This window comes from Pseudonaja textilis, chromosome 1 (genome assembly GCF_049901715.1).
Source record: "Pseudonaja textilis isolate UNSWEBS1 chromosome 1, rPseTex1.2, whole genome shotgun sequence".
NCBI lineage: Eukaryota > Metazoa > Chordata > Lepidosauria > Squamata > Elapidae > Pseudonaja > Pseudonaja textilis.
In genome coordinates, this window is record NC_141990.1 from 191,565,047 (window position 1) to 191,585,223 (window position 20,177).

Genomic DNA, 20,177 nt, shown 5'->3' on the forward strand with positions numbered 1-20,177 from the left:
TAATCTTTGCAGTGGTATCTGATCAGGATCATATCCCCTGACACATCTGGGAATATTAAAACCATCTGGGGCATTACATTGATGCCAACGGAAATATTTTTGCTGTCCCACTAGAACACGGGGTTTAAAAGCGCTGCCTAATAGTAAATCACTCTGCTCTAGCGGAATACAGTTTTGGTCATGACTCTAATCCAATCTACTAAATGGAATTAATAGGCAGGATTTAGCAGGCTTTATTTCTTCAGGGTCAGATTCAAGGGTAATGCAAAAGAAATGGTGGTAGCTACTGGTAACTGTTCAATAAGCTATGCGGAAAGTCAAGACATAAGATAGACTTTTATTATCTAGATGGAATCTTTTCCAGTAATAGGAATACAAGTAGCTTCTGAATTTTGAATTTAGGGAGAGAGAGGAGTGAATAGAGTGAACATCTCTGATCTATTCTTCAAATCTTAAAAGAGGTTAAACTTGCTTTAATTCAGGAAATGCTGAACGCATTTTATAAAGAAAGAATGATAATTGTTCTCATAATGGCAGGTAGAAGGGTATAGTTTTGAAATGTCCACTGGGTGTCACTGTTGTTTCTTGCTTTCAAAGTCAGATATTTTTATCTTTAGCAAAACTCAAGGCAGAATTTCCGTCATTCGTTTTTCTTAACGTCCAGTAAAAAAAATCTCCTTTGAACTGAGCTTTCCTCCCAGCAACTTCATGGGACAGTAGTAGGTGACAGAAGAGCCCTTGCAACCTTATAAAGTGGGACAGGTTCTGATGTCCTCCCCCTCTGTTGTATATTTCAGACGTAGATGCACTTTTATCATTAATGTAAAAAATTTGTAACTCAGGATTCAGCTGTGGAATTGTTGGTGCTCTCTGAGCTTGGTTGTTTTCTTGAAAACATTTCATTATACAGTGTGGTCAGAGGTGGGATTCAGCAGGTTCTGACCAGTTCTGGAGAACCGGTAGTTCGGAGATCCGGCAAATCCCACCTCTGACTGGAGATTTTACAGCATCCTTCCCTTGCCACACCCACCAAGCCACGCCTGCAGAACCGGTAGTAAAAAAAATGAAATCCCATCGCTGAATGAGGTAACATCACTGCTGAGCAGAAAGAACTTCATACTACAGGTAATCCTCAACTTATGACCCTTCAGTTCGCAAACACTTGAAGTTATAAAGGGGTGAGGAAAAAGTGACTTATGATTGATCCTTGCAGTCCATTGCAGCATCCCTATGTGGTCAGTTCAGGGGTGGGTTTCTACCGGTTCTCTCCACCTCTGTAGAACCGGTAGCTCTGAAGAGCAGCAGACATAGAACCGGTTCTATGTCTGCTGATGTTTTTTGCCCACCTGGGCTCTTATCTGATCTTTATTTCCTGATTTTTCAACTTCACCTGCCGAACGAGGCACAGCTGCAGTTAAAAAAACAAGAAAAGAGGGCTGTTTCAAAGGCTGCTTCTTGGCAGGCAGCATGCTAATGATGTGCTAATGATGATTTATGATGATTTACAGGTGAGCGGCTCATAGTGGGCAGGGAAGCTCGTAAATCCAGAACTGGTAGTTAACCCTTTCATATCCCACCCCTGAGTCAGATGACCACAATTTGGGTGCTTGGTAACTGGTCACCATTTGCAACCTTCCCAGCTGGCTTCCGGCAAGCAAAATTAATGGGAAAAGCTGGAATCACTTAACCAGTTTAGTAACTGTGGAATATTAAATTTCAGTTGGAAAATGCCAGTTAGAGTTCTAAATGTTTTTAATGTTGGTTAGATTCTAGTCCTGCCTTAGATGTGAAAAATGGGCAGGGTGACTTTGAGCCAGTTACTCCCTCTCAACCTGACCCACCAAAACTGGGCTGGTACGTGTAAAATAGGAGGAGGAAGGAATATTTGATAGGTTCTCCTCCTTGAGTTATTTATAAACAATAATAAAGGTGAGATTAAAAAAAAACAAAAAATGAAAGAAACATGGAGAAAAGGTGATGCTGTTGGTGGGGAGACAGAAGGTGTATTTGAGCCTCTACCTGCATATACTATCCTACAAAAAACCTTGTCAGCATTCCAAGTAACGCATCTGCCAAAAGCAGAACTCTGAGGAAGGTAGATTCCTCAAAGTTAACATGTTTATTGGATACATCATATCAGCACAACCAGTGAAAGCCAACTCTAAAAGTTCCCATGGTTTTAGCCTAATTAAAAGAGCAAATGTTTCCCTCCCCAGATATCACTGGTCACATTGTCCAATGAAAGCAGCTGGCAGGCTGCTTCATCACCCCTCTTTTCTTTCAACTGCCACCTGTTGGGATGACCTTGGTTCCCACAAGAAAACTTTTTGTTTTGGCTGTTAGCCAGTCTATCTACTTCCCCCCTCCCTTCCCCCTTTCAGAGTTCATGGCAAATATGAGGCAGCAGAAGATGGCTTCAGCCAGGTTCACATCAGAGTTGGCAGTCCTGATGTAGCTGACTGGAACCCTAAGTAGATGAATTCTTGTTGCAAAGTAGAGATATTCCAGCTTTCCAAACTTTGGTGCACCTATATTTGGGTGAACTTCAACTCCTAAATTTCCAGCAGTAGCTATGTTACCTGGTGAAGATGGCTAGTCAAAATTCACATATATCGGGTGTGTGTGTGCGTGTGTGCTGGGCTCTGTGATTGCCCAAGACAAAAATACAGTGTTCCTTGTTCATCTAATAACACAATTGGCTAGCTAGGGGTTTGGAAGCAAATGACAGGATAATAGTTTATGCACACTTAAGGAACATTCTGGGAATCTAGCAGTGTGTTAATTTACAAATGATAAAGTGAATACATAAATATAAATCCAGTTCATTTAAATTCTGCACTCCAGAAGAATTTTAGAAACATCTGTTGGCTGGAGAAAGAAAGAAACAGAGTAGAGAAAAATTGGATTGCACGAGTGTCTGAAAACTTCTAAGTGTATTAGAAGACAAAGATGTCTATAAACAACATTTGGAAAAATGATGGTTATTTAAGTAATAATGGCCAGTGGTGCAATTGATAAAAGTGTTAATATATTCTATTGGAGATGGTTACAGTTTTTTTAAAAAAAAATACCTTTCCTCTCCTATACAAGGTGGCATTTTCATAAATGCCACAGTGACATCTGTGTAGCTCCAGTTAAATGTCAGACCAGTTTTGAAAGCTTCCTTCACAGTTAGCAAAGGAAGCACATTTTGAGGCAGCTCAGTTTTCAGTGGAGTCTTTCAGTTCCTTTGCTGGCATGGAAATGAAAGGAAACTTTTGAAGAAAAAGTTGCCATCTTTTGTCCAGGTCAGACTTTATGAATTTAGTTTGAAGGACAAGCTATATGTGTATTATATTTCCGGAACACTCGTCTTATTCCAAGATCTGGAATATGTTATTTTTAGAACTTAAGGGAGGTTGGCTTCATTGACCGGTGAAAAGAGTATAGTGGTAGATGAATATTATTACAGAGGGCTGGCTTGAGGATTTTTTTCCCTTGGGAGGGGGGTGCGGAGTCTGGAAAATGATTTTCTTGGCAAAAGCCCCTCTTGTTTTAGAACAGCTTGACTCACCAAATAAGGATGGGCTTTTCCCTCTTGTCTATTTGGGAAGTAAAGAAAGACCATGCCTTTTCAACAGCCTTTTGAGCTGGAGAGCAACTTATTTGGAAGTAGCCAGCCAGCCCCAGGAATGAAACCATTTCTAGTTTTGGGGGCCACATGTGGTGTTTTATTTGTGATTTTTAATTGGCATGTTTTATGTTTATTTATGATGATTGTGACTCGATCAGAATCATTGAAGGGGTCAGCAAATTAATAATTTTAATAAATCCACAAAGCATTTGAGAACTTTGAGTGGGCTAGAAACAATTTTTGGCTCAGCTGATACAACCATAGAGCAAGATTGGATAGCCCACTGTCCTGAGCCAGCATCTTTTATTGACGCTCTGGAATTTGCAATGATCATGACCTTCTCTTAGTTGCAGGATAACTGAAGACCAACAGCATGGTCTTCTAACTGTTGGGTATGGGAAAGTACGGATACAGTATTTTCCTCTAAAATACTGTTGCTATTAGTATTAATTCTCTCTAAAAGAATGTCAGCCATTAAAAATAGTAATAATAGATCAGGCAGTTGAAGGTGAAAAAAGGGCATTGAAAGAATATCCGAAGGACAGTGAAGAAGATGCACTGAAGCCGGTATACCAAGAAGGCTTTACTGAATGCTGGGGAGACCACATTGGTCTACTCAACAGACCAAATGAAAAACAGGAAAAAAAAGACATGGGAAGACAAAGAATTGCATGGCCAGTAAATTAAAAAAAACAAAAATAGTGGGCAAAGCAGATAATAACAAGACCTGGCAATGGCTAAGAGCAGGAAAATTAAAGAAAGAGACCAAGGGTCTAATTCTGGCTGCAGAAGATCAAGCTTTAATGGAAAAAAATGCATACAAAGTCAGAATTCAGAAGACAACAACAGATGGCAAGTGCTGCCTCTGCAAAGAAGCTGAGGAAACATTGGATCACCTGATTAGCTGCTGAAAGAAGATCACGCAGAGCAACTACAAACTGCGGCAAGCCAAAGTAGCAACAACGGTGCACTGGAAGATCTGCAAGAAATACCATTGGGACCATAAAATAAAGAAAATAATAGAAAATAAAGTAACTAAAATGCTCTGGGACTTTATAATTCAAACCGACAAGCACCTGCTTCATAACACCCCAGATTTAATAATTATTAACAAGAAAGTCTGGGTAGTGGACATAGCAGTACCTGGAGACAGCAGAATAAAACAGAAAGAATTGGAGAAAACAACAAATACAAATACCTGCAAATAAAAATGGAATGACTGTGGCAAAAGAACGTAAAGATAGTAGCAACAGTAACAGGAATCTTGGGTGCGATCCCAAAACAATGAAGCACCTCTTGAACACCTTTGACATTGATAAATTCACCATCAATTGCAAAAGGCAGCTTGATTGGGAACAGTTTACATCCTGCAACAATACCTCAATTACATCATGAAACATCCACATCTGCCTATCACATATCCTTAGGAATCCCTCCCAAATAAGTGTAAACTACAACTCCTAGCCATATACTCTAATCTGTGCATTATGTCAAACCAATACAAAGCCAATGTTTGATCTCTTAGTAGCACCACTGATTACTCAGTGAAGAAATAGAATGGAGCACATGCTTTCTGCATAGTTTATAGTATTTAGAGGTTCTCCTCATATGAGCATCTATGTTTTGTCCAACAGCGACCAGAAGCCGCTTTGTATGAAAGCCAATCTCCATATACTTCTGAGTATTATATGCAGAGGTGGTATTCAGCAGGTTTTGACCAGTTCTGGAGAACCGGTAGCTGAAATTTTGAGTGGTTCGGAGAACCGGTAGTGGATGTTTTGAGTAGTTCAGAATACCACCTCTGACTGGCCCCACCCCCATCTATTTTCGGCCTCCCGAGTCCCAGCTGATTGGCTGGGTCTTCTTTTGTTGCCCTGCACAGGAGAATGGAGCTGAAAAGCAGGTTAGTAGGATGGGGAGAGAATGGGGATTTTACAGTATCCTTCCCCTGGAGTGGGTTGGAAATTGAGATTTTGCAGTATTCTTCCCTGCCATTCCCACAAGCCACGCCCACCTAGCCGTGCCATTCCCACAGAACCGGTAGTAAAAAAATTTGAATCCCACCAAGACAAGTCTCTTATGACAGGGTGTGACAGTGTTGACTAAGTTTATTTATGAACATTCCTTTTCTTCCATGGAATTTGAGGGCTTCCAAGGGAGTTTTCCCTCAAGTCAGTTTTGGCTAGAAGCAGAATGGCTGATATCCAATATGGTTACACATCCTAAACTACAAATGATGGTAATTTGTCTGTCTTCCCTAAGCTATGCAGCTTTCAAAATTATTCCTTCTCCTGAGCAGACCAGTTTAATGGTCTTAAGTTTTTTAAATGTTTACAATAGTAGCAGTATTATTTTGAGGGGCTTGGGCAAATTGTAGCTATTTATTTACAGTGTTTGTGTAAATTGCCTCAATCAGACTTCTGACAGTTTTTCTCAATTACAGAAATGGAAATGTATTCGTTTAAAATATTTTTATAGCTGCCCATATTTTATAAAATAATGCCGGCCAGCTATCCATCAGGCCAAGGATAGATACATTTTTAAAGCATTCACAAGCTCAGGCAGTGCTGTCTCAGTAGCTCAACTGGGTTTGAACGCCACCTGAAAGGATTCAGGTAAGCCACTTTCTCCCAGCTCCTTTGGAGAAAGAACTACAATTTGCATTTCTCTTTTGCTTCACAGAAAGAATAGTGGAAGACCACGAAATGATTGTTGAAGTCCATTCGAAGTGGGGAATTGAAGAAGGCAATAAATTTTATTTCCGGAAAAATTATGCCAAATATGAGTTCTTTAAAAACCCTGAGGTAAGTTCTTATTACATACGTAAATACCTCAGATTTAATATTCAGCATAAATGTTCATAGTTACAGGAACTCAACAGCTATATGAAATCTAGTGACAAAAATCTTTGGAGCATATACCATTCTCCCTTTGATTCAAAGGACTAACAATTCAGCCCCATGTCGTCCCCCCTTTTTTTTTTTTACTAGAGTCCAGCAAGGTAAAATTGTAGAACGGAGTGAGGAATAATTCAGGACTAGCCAAACTACCTAAAGCAAAGGCAGGGAATGATAGCCCCTTTATGACTTGCAGACTTCAACTCCCAGAATTCCTGGCTGGCTCAGGAATTCTAGGTGTTGAAGTCCACAAGCCATAAAAGGGCCATCTTACCCCACCCTGACATAGCGACATAGGTTCCTCATGCCCCCACCCAGTGGGAGGACTGGCATTGTAAGAGGAAGTCATTTTCTTTGTTCTTGTGTCCAGGTTCTGGGGGGGAAAATAGGCTTGCAAAACCTTGCTCCAATTTCCTCAGCTACTTCCTTATGTACCGTGTTTCTCATAAAATAAGGCCGGGTCTTATATTTTTTTGAGCCCTGAAAAAATGGCTATGCCGTCTTTTCGGGGGTGACTTAATTCCCCCCCTTTCATCCTCATCTAGAGTGCCCCGCGGGCAGCCTCAGTACGGTGCTCTCTGCGCTTCACCATGATCACCCGTTAGGAGCGGCTGGTGGCGAGGAATTGCTGCTCGCGGGGCGCTCCTAATGGCAAGTCCCCCCATCCTTCCCCCCATTTTGCATGTTTTAAACTAGGCCTAAATTTGGGGGGAGGGGCTTAATTTGATTTTATGCCTAGAAAACATGCTGGGTCTTCCTATTGGTGGTGGCCGTATTGTTGGAGAAACACGGTATGAAGAGAGCTTGAAAGTTATGATGGCAGTCAAAACATCTCTTGCTGAGAGGCAATTGACTCCGCATTGTTTGATATACAGACAAAAGTGATAAATGGTTTTCTTCCTGGGCTCCTTTCAATTATTACAAGCTGTGAGCTGTGTACCTTGTAAGAGTCTTCCACAACATGGTACTTTCCAATTGTGCTCGAACCCCATTGGAGAAGACACGGAAGTACTACCAGTATCAAGTAGTCCTCACTTAATAACTGCCCTGCTTACTACCCACTTGAAGTTACAACGGTCTTGTAAAAGTAACTTTGCGATAAGTCCTTGCGTTAATGATCGTCACAGTGTCACGTGGTCATTCAATTGCCATTTGCGCACCTTCATAGTTGACTTCTGACAAGCAGAGCCAGTGGAGAAGTCAACCGTAAAATGGCATGTTGCAGTCACACGATGTCTCATTTAATGACCATGAGTGATTCCCTTAACAACTACAGAAGAAAATCCCATTGCAGTCACATGTCTTGCTTAATGGCCACTTTTTTTTAGTGACAGATTGCTGTTTTCAGTTGTGGTTTGTAACACTAGGACTACCTGTACTTAAGTCCATAGAAAATTTCCTTGGCCATGGAATCCTGACAGTCAGCAGAAACGCCTTCCCCCTATCTACTCGCGTGTTGTTTCTTTTAGAAAGTAACATCAACATGGACCTTCTGCTCACCAAGGAAGTGCTCTTCGGCTGAACATTGATTTCAGACACAATGGCTGCTGAAGTATTTTTTGTAAGGAAAGCCACCTCCCAAAGCCCGCCCCCCAAACTAGTTCTCATTGTTTGATTTTATTATCCTGGCTTATTATAATATCAAATACACCGATTTACTGGGAGTCAGGCATTCTTTCAATTCACATTCACAAATAAATAATCCAGGTGCAAAGTTGCTCAATTCCAATTGATCACTAGAGTAGTCAGAATTGTTAAAAGAATTTTCTGTACGTCTACGGAGATTCTCAGTCATCCAGATCATGGCTGTTCCAAAGGTGCTTTTTCAAGAGGCAACTGAACTTTCTGGTTTTCTGTATGGCTTTCTTGCCATCTACCTAGTGTTGCCTGGATTGTTGCAGTCTAGATTATGATAATCATGACAAAGCCCACAATATAACCTGTGTCCAGTTCAAGCATTTAGGAAACATTTAGTGCCTTCTGTTAACTTTTTATTTTGCAGGTTTTTTTCCCAGATCATTTGGTATCCCTTTCAAATGAGAGTAATGGCACAATGAACCACGCACAGATACTGCAGGTAAGGTACTGAAATGAAACCATTTACCCGGATCAAACCACAAATTCCATTAAACACTGTTAAGCACATTCTCACTTCTGTGTACAGTAGTAAGAATTGGGGATCCGATTTTTAATTTTCCCTCTGAAGCATCCTTAGTTGAGATTGCATCCGTTGTGGCTAACTTTTATGGTGCTCTAATCCAGTGGCCCCCAACCTTTTTTGTGCCACGGCCCAGTACCGGCATCACAAAATGATCCGCGGCCCGGTACCAGCATCAGCACGCATGACAAGGCAAGGCGAGCCGAGCGACCGGCCAGCCAGCCGTCCCCCGCTTCTCCCCGCCACCTTCAACTCCTCCTTTGTACCTTTTTTGTGCTTTTTTGTGCTTTCTTAATCTCCTCCGCCATCGGGACGGCTCTTCGTTTGAAGCTGCCCCCCCTCGATGAAACTAAGGTGTGAGGATTCCTTCGGTACCCAAACGCCGCTTTCCAACCGGAAAAGCTCACCTGGAAGCACTTTCTTGTCGAAACAAGATGGCGGCGCCCAGCAAACCGGCGGCCCGGTAGAAAATGATCCACAGACCGGTACCGGTCCGGGGCCCGGTGGTTGGGGACCCCTGCTCTAATCCACATTTCTCATTAAAAGAGTAGGGGGAAGGTTGAGGATCATCATCAGACACTTTGTTGGTCTTTCTTCATTCCAGATGATTTTTAAACAGACTAAAAATACAGATTCTACCAGCACTTCCTGATGATTCAGTTTGGACTATTGAACTGAATATTGAATATCACTCGAGTCCAACAGTGATTTGTGCATTTCTGTTTTCTAGCCAATCGTTTCTTCTTAAGATCACCCCACTTTTCTCTGCTGCTGAAATTGCTCAGGAGCCTTTGGCAAAAGTTAATTGGGTATTCCAGATCTTCAGGACTTGTCCAATCATCTCTGTTTATGTGCTTTTTGATACCATAAGACCAGGGGTCCCCAAACTTGGCAACTTTAAGACTTGGCAACTTTAAGACTTGGCAACTTTAAGACTTGGCAACTTTAAGACTTGTGAACTTCAACCCCCAGAATTCTCCAGCCCTAAGTCTTAAAGTTGCCAAGTTTGGAGACCTCTAAGACAGTTTAGAGATTTAACTTAAACCTATCCATGATGAAGCCATGTTGGTTCTCATTTTTTTATGTTTGATTTATCGATCTGAGACAAATTAATTGTCAGCTACTGTAATTATCCTATAATTGCCAGTATCCCCCCCCCCCCTAAGATTTTCTTTTAGAAATTAGGAGTCTCATTGATAATTTTCCAGTCTTGGGAATAGATGGCAATGTTATACAGATTGTGTATTTTTATCAGCAGGTCAACAATTTCATGTAGTTCTTGGAATCCCTCAGGTGGATACCATCTGGCTTAAGATTTATTTATTCTTAAGGTGTCAGTTAGGTTTATAAGCATCTCTTCCTTTTAATGAAGTCACTGTGTGTAGTGTGTGTGTATGTGTGTATGTGTGCATGTGTATCCATACATTTGTGTAGCAAAGAAAAAGTGAGCCTGGAGGAAAAAGTATGGCCTTCTCACCTAACTGTGCTATCAGATTATGTTATATGTGATAATAGCCTGCCATCTGCAAAAAAGTATTGAAGAAATTATAGCTGGTTGGTTGAATTGTGAATAATATTGGATGAGACAACTGAGCAGAATTCCAGTCCCAGCTGTGAAAAATCTTGTGCTAATTATAAGCACTTTCATGAAGATAGGGGACTTTCTCCTGCAACAGAAAAGTTGGCAGACCTGGGTCTTAGTAATCGCTCTTCTAAAAAATGCAAATAGCAACCCAGAGGAGTAATGGTTGTAGAATAAAGTGAACTTACTATGGAATTATCTTGAGCACACTTAGCATTACAGCACTTAGCATTTTTAAAAAGTTGTAGATCTTTCAACAATATGTATAATATGCAGAAGCATATACAATATGCAATGTCCTGAGCAAATGCCAAAGCAATGCTAGAATTTGTCTACAAAGAACTGCAAGATAAGATGATATTTCAATGGAATTTAAAGAATGGGGTTTCACTCTTTCTCTTGCTATTCCCTCTTTCCCTCCCTCCCTCCCTCTCTCTCTCTCTCCCCCCCCCTCTTTTTCAGATGTTTTTAAGTTCCACCACATATCCTGAAATTCATGGTTATTTGCATTTTAAAGAGCAAGGGAAGAAAACCTGGAAAAAAATGTACTTTTTGTTGCGAAGATCTGGTCTCTATTTTTCCACTAAGGGAACGTCAAAGGTAAGTTTGGCAAATGGAAAGGAAGAAGTGTTAGAAATTGGTATAGATTTTATTTTTATGTAGTAGAGGGTGGGTTTTTGTTGTTGTTGTCATTTTAAGTCTAAAGATTTAGAAAAATTTCCTCTCAGTTTTATTGGATAAATAAAATAGTGCGTCAGCATTCTGAGCAATGCACCCATTGAAAGCAGAACTCTGAAGCAGGTAGATTTCTCAAAGAACATATTTATATCATATCAGCACAGCTGGTGAAAACCAACTCTAACAGTTCCTGTGGTTTTCACCTAATTAAAAGAGTTAAAAATCCCTCCTCCCAGGTGACACCGGTCACGTTCTCCAATGAAGATGGATGGCAGGCTCCTCTCTTCCTTCAATAGCCACCTGTTACAATTACCTTGGTTTCCACAGGAAAAAAAATTGTTTTGACTGTAGCCGGGCTATCTCCTTCCCCCCTCCCTTCCCCCTCTCAGGCTTCCTGGCAACTATGAGGCAGCACAAGATGGCTTCAGCCAGGTTTGCTTCAGAGTTGACATAGTGGTTCCCAACATTTTCTATGCATCACACCCAGAGGTGGTATTCAGCAGGTTCTGACCAGTTCTGGAGAACCGGTAATGGAAATTTTTAGTAGTTCGGAGAACCAGCAAATACCACCTCAGACTGGCCCCGCCCCCATCTATTCTCTGCCTCCCGAGTCCCAGCTGATCGGCTGGGTCTTCTTTTGTTGCCTTACACAGGAGAATGGAGCTGAAAAGCAGGTTAGTAGGATGGGGAGAGAATGGGGATTTTGCAGTAACCTTCCCCTGCCACGCCCACAGAACCAGTAGTAAAAATTTTTGAATCCCACCATTGATCACTCCCCTAGGATTTTTTTGATTAATATTCACACTCTCTATAAAAGTAATTGTGACTTGTGACTCATGCCAAAGTGACACGAGCCACTCTTTGTGGCGCCTTCTGAAATTTCATCTTGTATCCCATGGAGGCGTGGGCACCCCAGATCGGCAATCTCTGCTGTGGAGAAAGAGAGGTGAAAAAGTGGATAATCCAATCCTTAGGATATAGACTTGTAATGAATTATGATTTGAAAAAAATATAGTTAACTTTCCACTTTAAAGGATTAATGATGTTGCTCTTAAAACATAAAATTCTTTTTTTAAAAAAAAAAGTTGCATTATGATTAAGTTTACAGTTCTATAGTCTCTGGGAGGGTATCACAAGAGCGACAATATTATGCTGATGGTCTCTGCCTATGGAAGAAATGGTGATGTCCTGTACATTTTTAATGTATTTATTTATTTTCATCCTGCTTTTATTATTTTGCTGAATGACTTAAAGCAGCGAACATATCTCATACTCTTTCCTCCTCCTCTTTTCTCCACAGCAACAAACTGGTGAAATTGGTCTGTTCTCAGAAATCTTTTTACTGGAGGACTAAAATATTGACACTTTAGTTCTTCCAGTCACACTCTGGAAGAGGACTGGGGGTTCTTCTTCCCGTAATTGTCTTGCAAGCGGTTGGGAATTCTCTAGTTCAGGAGCTTTGTAGCAGTTAGTTTTCCTTCTCTTGGGATTGAAGCGAAGGGAAGATATCATGATCTGGGGGAAAATATCCATGGAGCTATCCTGAAGATCTGGGCCAAAAAATTGCAAATGCAGGCATGACTGTATGATCAAAGCTCCACCCTTTTGTACAGAACACAACATTTCTGCATGTACAAAGGAACCTGGCTTCCCTTACTTGGGCTGATCTGTCATCTGGATTTTTTGACCCTCCCTGAGGACTGGATGCCACTGCAGTTGGTGCATATTTGTCAAGGCCCTTGCCTTTGGTAAAACTTGCTGTGGCTGTGCATTACAATAAATCATGGCATCTAGTTCCCGCTGTATTTCTGGCGGTGATGGTTTTGTTGGTTGTTTCCAACAGTTTTGTCCAATCTACATTTTGATTCGTTCTCGAATTTGAGATCCGTAATTACTTCTGGGGGAAAACTAATAGTGGAAAATCACCTGAAGGTTACGCTTCATATTGGGCCATAGTTTGCTTTTGGTGTAGTCTGTTGAATAAACTACAGTGGCTGGGTTTATATTTCATCTTGTGTAACAAATAAGAAACAGCAAAACCAAATAAGCCACATTTTAGTTTTGGCAGTCTCTTAAACACAGCTATCGTGTTCGGTACTTCCAGTTCCTTTCCTTTAAAAATGTTGACTTTTCCTCTTCAGTGTATATGGCTGTTTTAGTAGTGTTGATGAAGGTTTCCCTAATCTAAAAGATCTTGAGCGGCCATAAGATGCTGTATGCAACTTGGAAAAACTTTCCATAATTCTTCGAAAATTCACCACATTCCGCTGTAAGCCTTTTCTCTCCCTCTCCTTCTCTCAGCCATACGCCCACACCCGAGAGCAATAATTTGAAAGTGGTTATAATATTTTTTATGTTTTTCATTTTAGGAACCACGACACCTGCAGCTGTTCAGTGAATTCAGCAGTAGCGACATATATGTGTCTTTGAGAGGCAAAAAGATATCTGGAGTGCCAGCCACTTTTGGGTTCTGCTTCAAGGTAAGGATTTAGTATTTTAATAAGAGCTAAACATCTTTCAGCGAATTAGTGGGGAGTTTTTTTTCTCACCCACCCACCCCCAACATGCTAAGCCACTCTTTTGATGCAGGGATAAAAAAAAACTAAGAAAAGAAGAGCTTTTGTTTGTGAAATAGGAGAATTAGTGGCTTTTATTTCAACAGGTGTAGTCTTCAAGATATGCATTAATGCTAAACAATATGCTGTGGCCTTCTAGCCTTATAAAGCAGGAGGAACCAGAGACCTGAAATACCTTTATGCAGACAGTGAGCAAAGTAGGACCTGTTGGATGACAGCAATTCGGTTGCTGAAGGTAAATATCTTCTCTTCTTCTGTGTATTGTTTTCACCAATTGTTTCTATAGTTACCATACACAATACATTTCATTCTTCTCTTTAGCCTCTGGGTAAAAGTGGTATTTTTAGCCTTTGGAAACTCAGTGTTGTGTGAGTGTATATTTCTCATCTGCATGATTATTTCAGTAAATAATGTTTGCTTAAAACATAAAAACCAATTAGAATTAGAATGTAGCACCATGAGGATGGAAGGCAAAAGTATACAAGCTTCTTATAGAAATATAAGTGATGGGGAAAAAAAGAGAAAGCCCTTGGCTTAGAGTAGTCACTAAAATGGATGCCAGGCGTGCTTCCCAGGAAAGGCATCCTATGAGGGAGAACCACAACTGAAAAGGCACTGCATATAGCGCAACCCACTCCATCTTAGAAGGATGACCAGGCTGCCTGGAGAATGCCGCAATGTTTGGAAGAGACATTCCTTTGGAAGAAATGGAAGGAAGCTGTGGGAGAAGTGAGTCACTTAAAATGTGCCTTGCAATGGTCAAAGAATAGGCTGAAAATAAAAAAGCCATCAGAGGATGCAGAAGTGATTTGTGCTCAAAAGCACTGTCACCAGTTTCAGGTTATGCTTGTTACTGTTATTCCAAAGAATTAGTTCAAGAGTATTTATTCCTCAAGGATGATGTTCCATTTATAGCAATCCCGTATTTTACCAACATTTTTTCCATCCCTTTTGCTTTGTTCTGTCACAGTTGGTGTTCTAAGGATCGGAAAGCAGCAGAGCTGCCTTACATCTTTTAACTGGTAGTGATAGGAAACTTTCCATCTGGGACCATTCCACTCCAATAAAAGTGAACTTTTAAAATTCAATTAAGAGGACTACATTACTTCAGGCAGTTTAGATGGATTTTTTTTTTCAAAAAAAAAAAAACCTAAAATATGTAGCATAGATTAGAAAATAATAGAAATTTTAGCAGATGCCAGTGAAGTTAAATAGTCTATAAAAATATATTTTTTTATTGGAATGAAAATGTTATTTTCATTGGAATGAGATAAGGTTCATTGCTTACAATTGAGCTAACTCAAAAATCGTACCACAAAACCATCACTCATTTGGTAGTTATATCAATGTTGATTCACACAATACACTAAACCATATTGTGGTTTCTTTTGGTACTTGAAATATTGTCTGAAGACAGTCAGTTATGGCCTAATGACTTAACTTGAATAAGCCATGGTTTAAGGCAATATGCTAATCCAAACTACATATTTCTGCTTTAGACTACTGTGATTTCTTTGTTAATATATGTCTATTTGCTCTTTATTCATTTGTTTTTAAAACATTGATAAACTATTACAATTTCTGTTAGGGTAAGGAAAACATTTCCTTTAGAAAATGTATTTTTCCATTTAGAAAAAGTAAAATTGGACACATAATTTGGCCCATTATATAGTTACAATAATATTTCAAGGGAAAAGTCAGATTCAGTTTGTTGGGCTGAATGATTTGTGAAAAAAATTATAGTGATTGGGTTGCCATAAAGGATTGGTGTGTACATCGTATTAAGCCATTGACTTGGATCATATACTGTTCCTCAATTTATAGAAGAATGTAAGTGTGATTGCAAAACCCACTTCTAGTCATATTATGCATAATTTGAAGGATTCTCCTAGAACAACATTTCAGGAATTGTAGATAACTTCAGAAAATAAAGTTAGACAGGAAAAGTTTATCCTGTGAATAATCTGTTTACTGATCATTCTTGTAGCTGGTGCACTGGCCTAGATAAAAATCTTTTTATACATTATAGTAATTCATGACTTGCTCAACTAGAACTTGTTGAAGAATTCACAGTTGTTTGGGCTCACTCATCACACTAAGCCATAAAAACCACTGTAAATGGGATGTAGCAGTTTAATTGGGATACAATAACTTAATGCAGTCAAAGAGTTTGATGTGATTTGGCATATCTCACAGAATAATATTGTAGAAAGATTTAGTTTCGTTTAAAAGAGAAGTGGTTCTAAAGACTATCTTCCTCCAAGTAGCACATAGTTTTCCCAATCAAAAATAATTATTTCTGTAATTGTTACTCTGTCCTGAGCAGAATGATCTGATCACATTTCCTAAGATCTTAGCAAATACATCTTCAGTTAGCTTCCCTAGAGCTCCTTGTACAAAATAAGATTGGTTGTTTTCAGAATGCCTTTGTTAATACATTTTGCAAACCAATCATTTAATAGCATAAAACTATATTGTGCATAAAAAGAGTGTTTAAATAATTGCTTTTGTTATGTTGCTATTTAATCACCACTTTAGCATTTATCCAAATCCAATTCAGGATATAAGAGATGTTTAAAACTGCAAATAGATTTTTCTAGGGTTTTTCTGGATGGGATCTAGAAACAAAAAGGGAACCTAATTCCACCTTGGTACTACCTTATAAAGACAAAAGCTTGTTGCCCTTTCGTTGTTAGTATTGGAATCAATTAAAAGCTGTTCCAGTGTATTATAGGATTTTTGTATTACTATTATTGGCAAGCTGTAGGTTTCCTTAGGGATGCTCTTTCAGGTACACTGAAGTTTTCTGGGTCACCAGGTGGCCCTGTCTCTTTGCCTATAATCTACTTGTCAAGGGATAAGAACAAATTTAGGCAGACATTCTCCTTTTCCTCCTCCTGCTCATCATAGTTTTTGAGATCTGTTCAGTTATTTTTAAAAAAACATGGAAACTTATTATTTTATCATTTTGAGAACACCTGAAAAAAATCTATAACACAGGCATTCATATTGTTTTTAATATATAGCAGAACATCACTCAGCCCATGTTTAAAAGAGATGGAATAATAATTTGGCTTATCATATTAAGTGATAGGATTAATTTTCTAAGTCAACATTGCCCAGCTCTGGCTCTTTTACAGATGCTGGTCTATAACTTCAATCATACAGCCTAGTGGTAGAATTCGCTTGTGTCTATCTGCTCTGTCTATTTCAATTTATATAGCAGCCCATCTCAAATTCTTGCCTCTGGGCAACTTGTAACAATTAAATACAGCATGAAATACTATATATAACATTTAAAAATGCATGCATAATCAGCAACATTTTTTTTAAAGAACAACCAACACAATCAATATAACCATTGCACAAGCCTTCAAACTCAATGATACAACCTTGTGTTGAAGGCCTTACAAAAAGCCAGCAAGGTCGGGTCCAATCTAATCTCTGGGATGGATGATGTTCCAAAGGGTGGGTTTCAGGACAGAAAAGAATCTTTATCTGGGCTCCAGATGGCAGTCTCTAATAGATAGGACCCAGAGCATGCCTCTCTTTTTGGGCCTAGTGGGATGGTTAGACCCAATCAGGGAGACATGGTCCCTCAAATAACCTGGCTGCAGAAGCTGTGGTAGTGCAGTGGTTAGAATGCAGTATTGCAGACTGACTCTGCTCACTGCCAGGAGTTCAATCCTGACCGATTCAAAGTTGACTCAGCCTTCCATCCTTCCAAAGTTGGTAAAATGAGAACCCAGATTGTTGGAGGGCAACATGCTGACCGTGTAAACCACTTAGAGAGTGCTGTAAAGCACCATGAAGCAGTATATAAGTCCCAAGTGCTATTGCTATTGCATGCTATGCCTGTGTTTCTATTTTAATGGTAGAATATTCTCCGATGGTTGAATTATTGTACATAAAATTGTAATAGTTCTTATTCCTTGTTTATAGTATGGAATGCAGTTGTACCAGAATTACACACAGCCCTATCAAGGTAGAAGTGGGGACAGTTTTCTTAGTACACCCATGGTAGGTATATTTAATAACAATTACTTAAAACTGAAATATAAATACAACCTCCTGATTGTTGCATTATGTGGCCTCCTTGGGCAACTTTTTGGAGATAATGTAAGAGAAGGAAATAGTTTAGTTTGTTTATTATTACGGGATTTTCTGCTTTGGTTGTCAAAACAGTATGATTTCCCCACATATTGTCTGTATGCTTTTATTGATTGAGTTATATACAACTAGAACGAATAAACAAAGGAATGAATGAATTTATAAATTATAAAAACTATTCTTAGAGCAAATATCCCTCCAGTTACTAGTTTGGTACTCTTTATATAATTCCTGCAGTTGTTTCTTGTTTCCTCCCCTCCATTTTTCTTTTCAATTGATGGTATTTGGGTTGTTTTTATGTTAAAGCAGGATATCTCTCTAAAGGTAATTGGAGCTACAGCTCCCTATCAACCCAAACCATTGGCTGGGACTTGTGGGAGTCAAAGTCTGTTCAATCCAATAGAGAGAAAGATATCTACCTCAATTGTAAATGGTATATTTAAAAGGTGGAATATAAATCTAAGAAAAAAACAACTCAACTTAAATAACTAATTTAATCTACTTTTAACCACCTTAACAGAGAATTGTCATGAGTGCAGATTGTAATTCTTAAAAACGAAATACCATTTCCTGATCTTGATAATGCCATATCTTTCAAGCATAATCTCACAAAGAAATTGTGGTATTGGATATAAACCACCTTCTCCAGAAACATGCCTTTATTTATACTTTTCTGCTGGCTAATCAATAGATTCCGTGTTGATTTTGTCTGAGAATAATCAAGGGTATACTGTAAAATATTTTTGGTAAATGCATTTAACACATTATTTTATCCTGTAGAGAAGTGTTTCAGAGAATTCTCTTGTGGCTATGGACTTCACAGGAAATAAATCCAGAATTATTGAAAACCCCACAGAAGCCTTATCGGTTGCTGTCGAAGAAGGTTTAGCATGGCGGGTATGAAAACTTCTTTTATAGCCATTCTAAATGTTACGGTTTCTTGTTTAAAAATTTAGTACTTTTCCTTTCTTTTTTTGTAGAAAAAGGGGAGCTTACGTCTTGGTATACATAGCAGCCCCAGCACTTTGCAAAATGTCCCTTCCACTACAGGTATGCACCACTGACAGATCTTGTAGAATGTCATGTGATGTCATGGATTCATTCATCGCACACATGCACATATATTCACAAAATGGCATCATAAAACCAGTTTATCTTGACTTTATTATTTAAAAAAGTGATGGAGATTGTTTTGGGCCTATCAGGGGCCAACCCAAAAGTTGGCCTCTTTTGTTTATGTGTCATGATGTGGAACTTATATAGGGCAATGTTGCTTTTGCCATTTTGACAAAAAGATTCTGCAGAAATTTTTGTTTCTGGGCAAGCAAAAAGAATTCTTGGGAGGACCACAGAAGTAAGGCAAAGAGAGAAGGTTATATATCTTCATAAAATACATGTTTAGGGCATGAGTCCCCAAACCTTTCAGCTCATTGACCCTTTCATAAAGTTTCACATTATTGATTGACACCCCCACAAACATCTATTATATGAATATAATTTAATAAATACTACTTTAACAAATATCACTAGAAATAATAATAGTGACAATGATAATAGTGGATTGTCCTATCAACCAGTGGGCATCAATACTGACCACTTTGAGGAATCCTGGCTTAGGGGGATATATTCTGTTGATTCAAGCTATTTAGACCATATGGAATATCCTGTATTTCCTAAATAAAACCACCAAGGATGACAACATGAATTTTTTTTTTTAAAGGGAACTGATATATGAAATAAATTATCAGCCGGCTTCAAAGAACAGTTAAACTTGTTCAAGTAATAGTAACTTGGAATCAGTGGCCTTCCATCCCGCTCTAATCTAGAGAAAACTATATGATGGGAACCATGCTTCCAGAAGGCAATTCCAAGATGATAAGAGTCTGTCTACCAGTATAAAGAGTCTAGTATAAAAGGAGCCAAACAAAAAGGAATCGATTTGAAATTTGGCCAATAGGTGGTGATTTGATCTTCAACTGTGTTTCAAAAATCCAGCCTCAGGTCACAAAATAAAATTGGGAATACAATTAGTAACTTAAGAGATAGCCTTTCAGAATTTTGAATGGATTAATTCAAATGGAGGGTGTGACCCAAGTTAAATTCATAGAATATACTGTATATTCTCGGGCTTTTAAATCAAAAAGCTTTTAGGCTACTGGAATAAAATGGACACCTCTGGGCATGACTAGAAATTTAGCATACTCTTTGCAGGAGCCACTTTGTGGAAAATAATCCCCAGATATTTGGAGCAGAGTATAAAGATATATACGCTGCTTCAAATAAAGTATAAAGACCTTACCTAGAATTGTATGTTTTTAGCTATACATAGTTCGCAGCTGTGGTTTCATCATAAGATTTCTAGAGAAGAGGCACACCAACTGATTCTGAGGCAAGGACTGGTGGATGGGTAAGTTTTTCCCCTTGATATTTATATTTTATGACTGACTGTTTATGTTGCCCCACCTACTCTATGGAATTGTATCTCCCCCAAGATCTACATGACCCTGACCCGCTAGTCTTTGGGCAAGAACTTAAGTCCTGACTCTTCCAGCAGATTCTGAGT

General features: G+C 39.1%; 1 protein-coding gene across 1 annotated transcript in view; it reads left to right on the forward strand.

Annotated features, from left to right (window-relative positions):
* The window catches only part of GRB14 (growth factor receptor bound protein 14), a 61,756-nt gene that overhangs the window by 34,254 nt on the left and 7,325 nt on the right, over window positions 1–20,177 (forward strand). Inside the window, exons 4-12 of the mRNA XM_087920057.1 lie at window positions 6,296–6,417; window positions 8,513–8,587; window positions 10,713–10,850; window positions 13,298–13,408; window positions 13,644–13,739; window positions 17,447–17,524; window positions 18,395–18,511; window positions 18,595–18,664; window positions 19,934–20,021. Of these exons, the coding sequence (XP_087776183.1) occupies window positions 6,296–6,417; window positions 8,513–8,587; window positions 10,713–10,850; window positions 13,298–13,408; window positions 13,644–13,739; window positions 17,447–17,524; window positions 18,395–18,511; window positions 18,595–18,664; window positions 19,934–20,021 (895 nt within the window). The remainder of the gene's footprint in view (window positions 1–6,295; window positions 6,418–8,512; window positions 8,588–10,712; window positions 10,851–13,297; window positions 13,409–13,643; window positions 13,740–17,446; window positions 17,525–18,394; window positions 18,512–18,594; window positions 18,665–19,933; window positions 20,022–20,177) is intronic.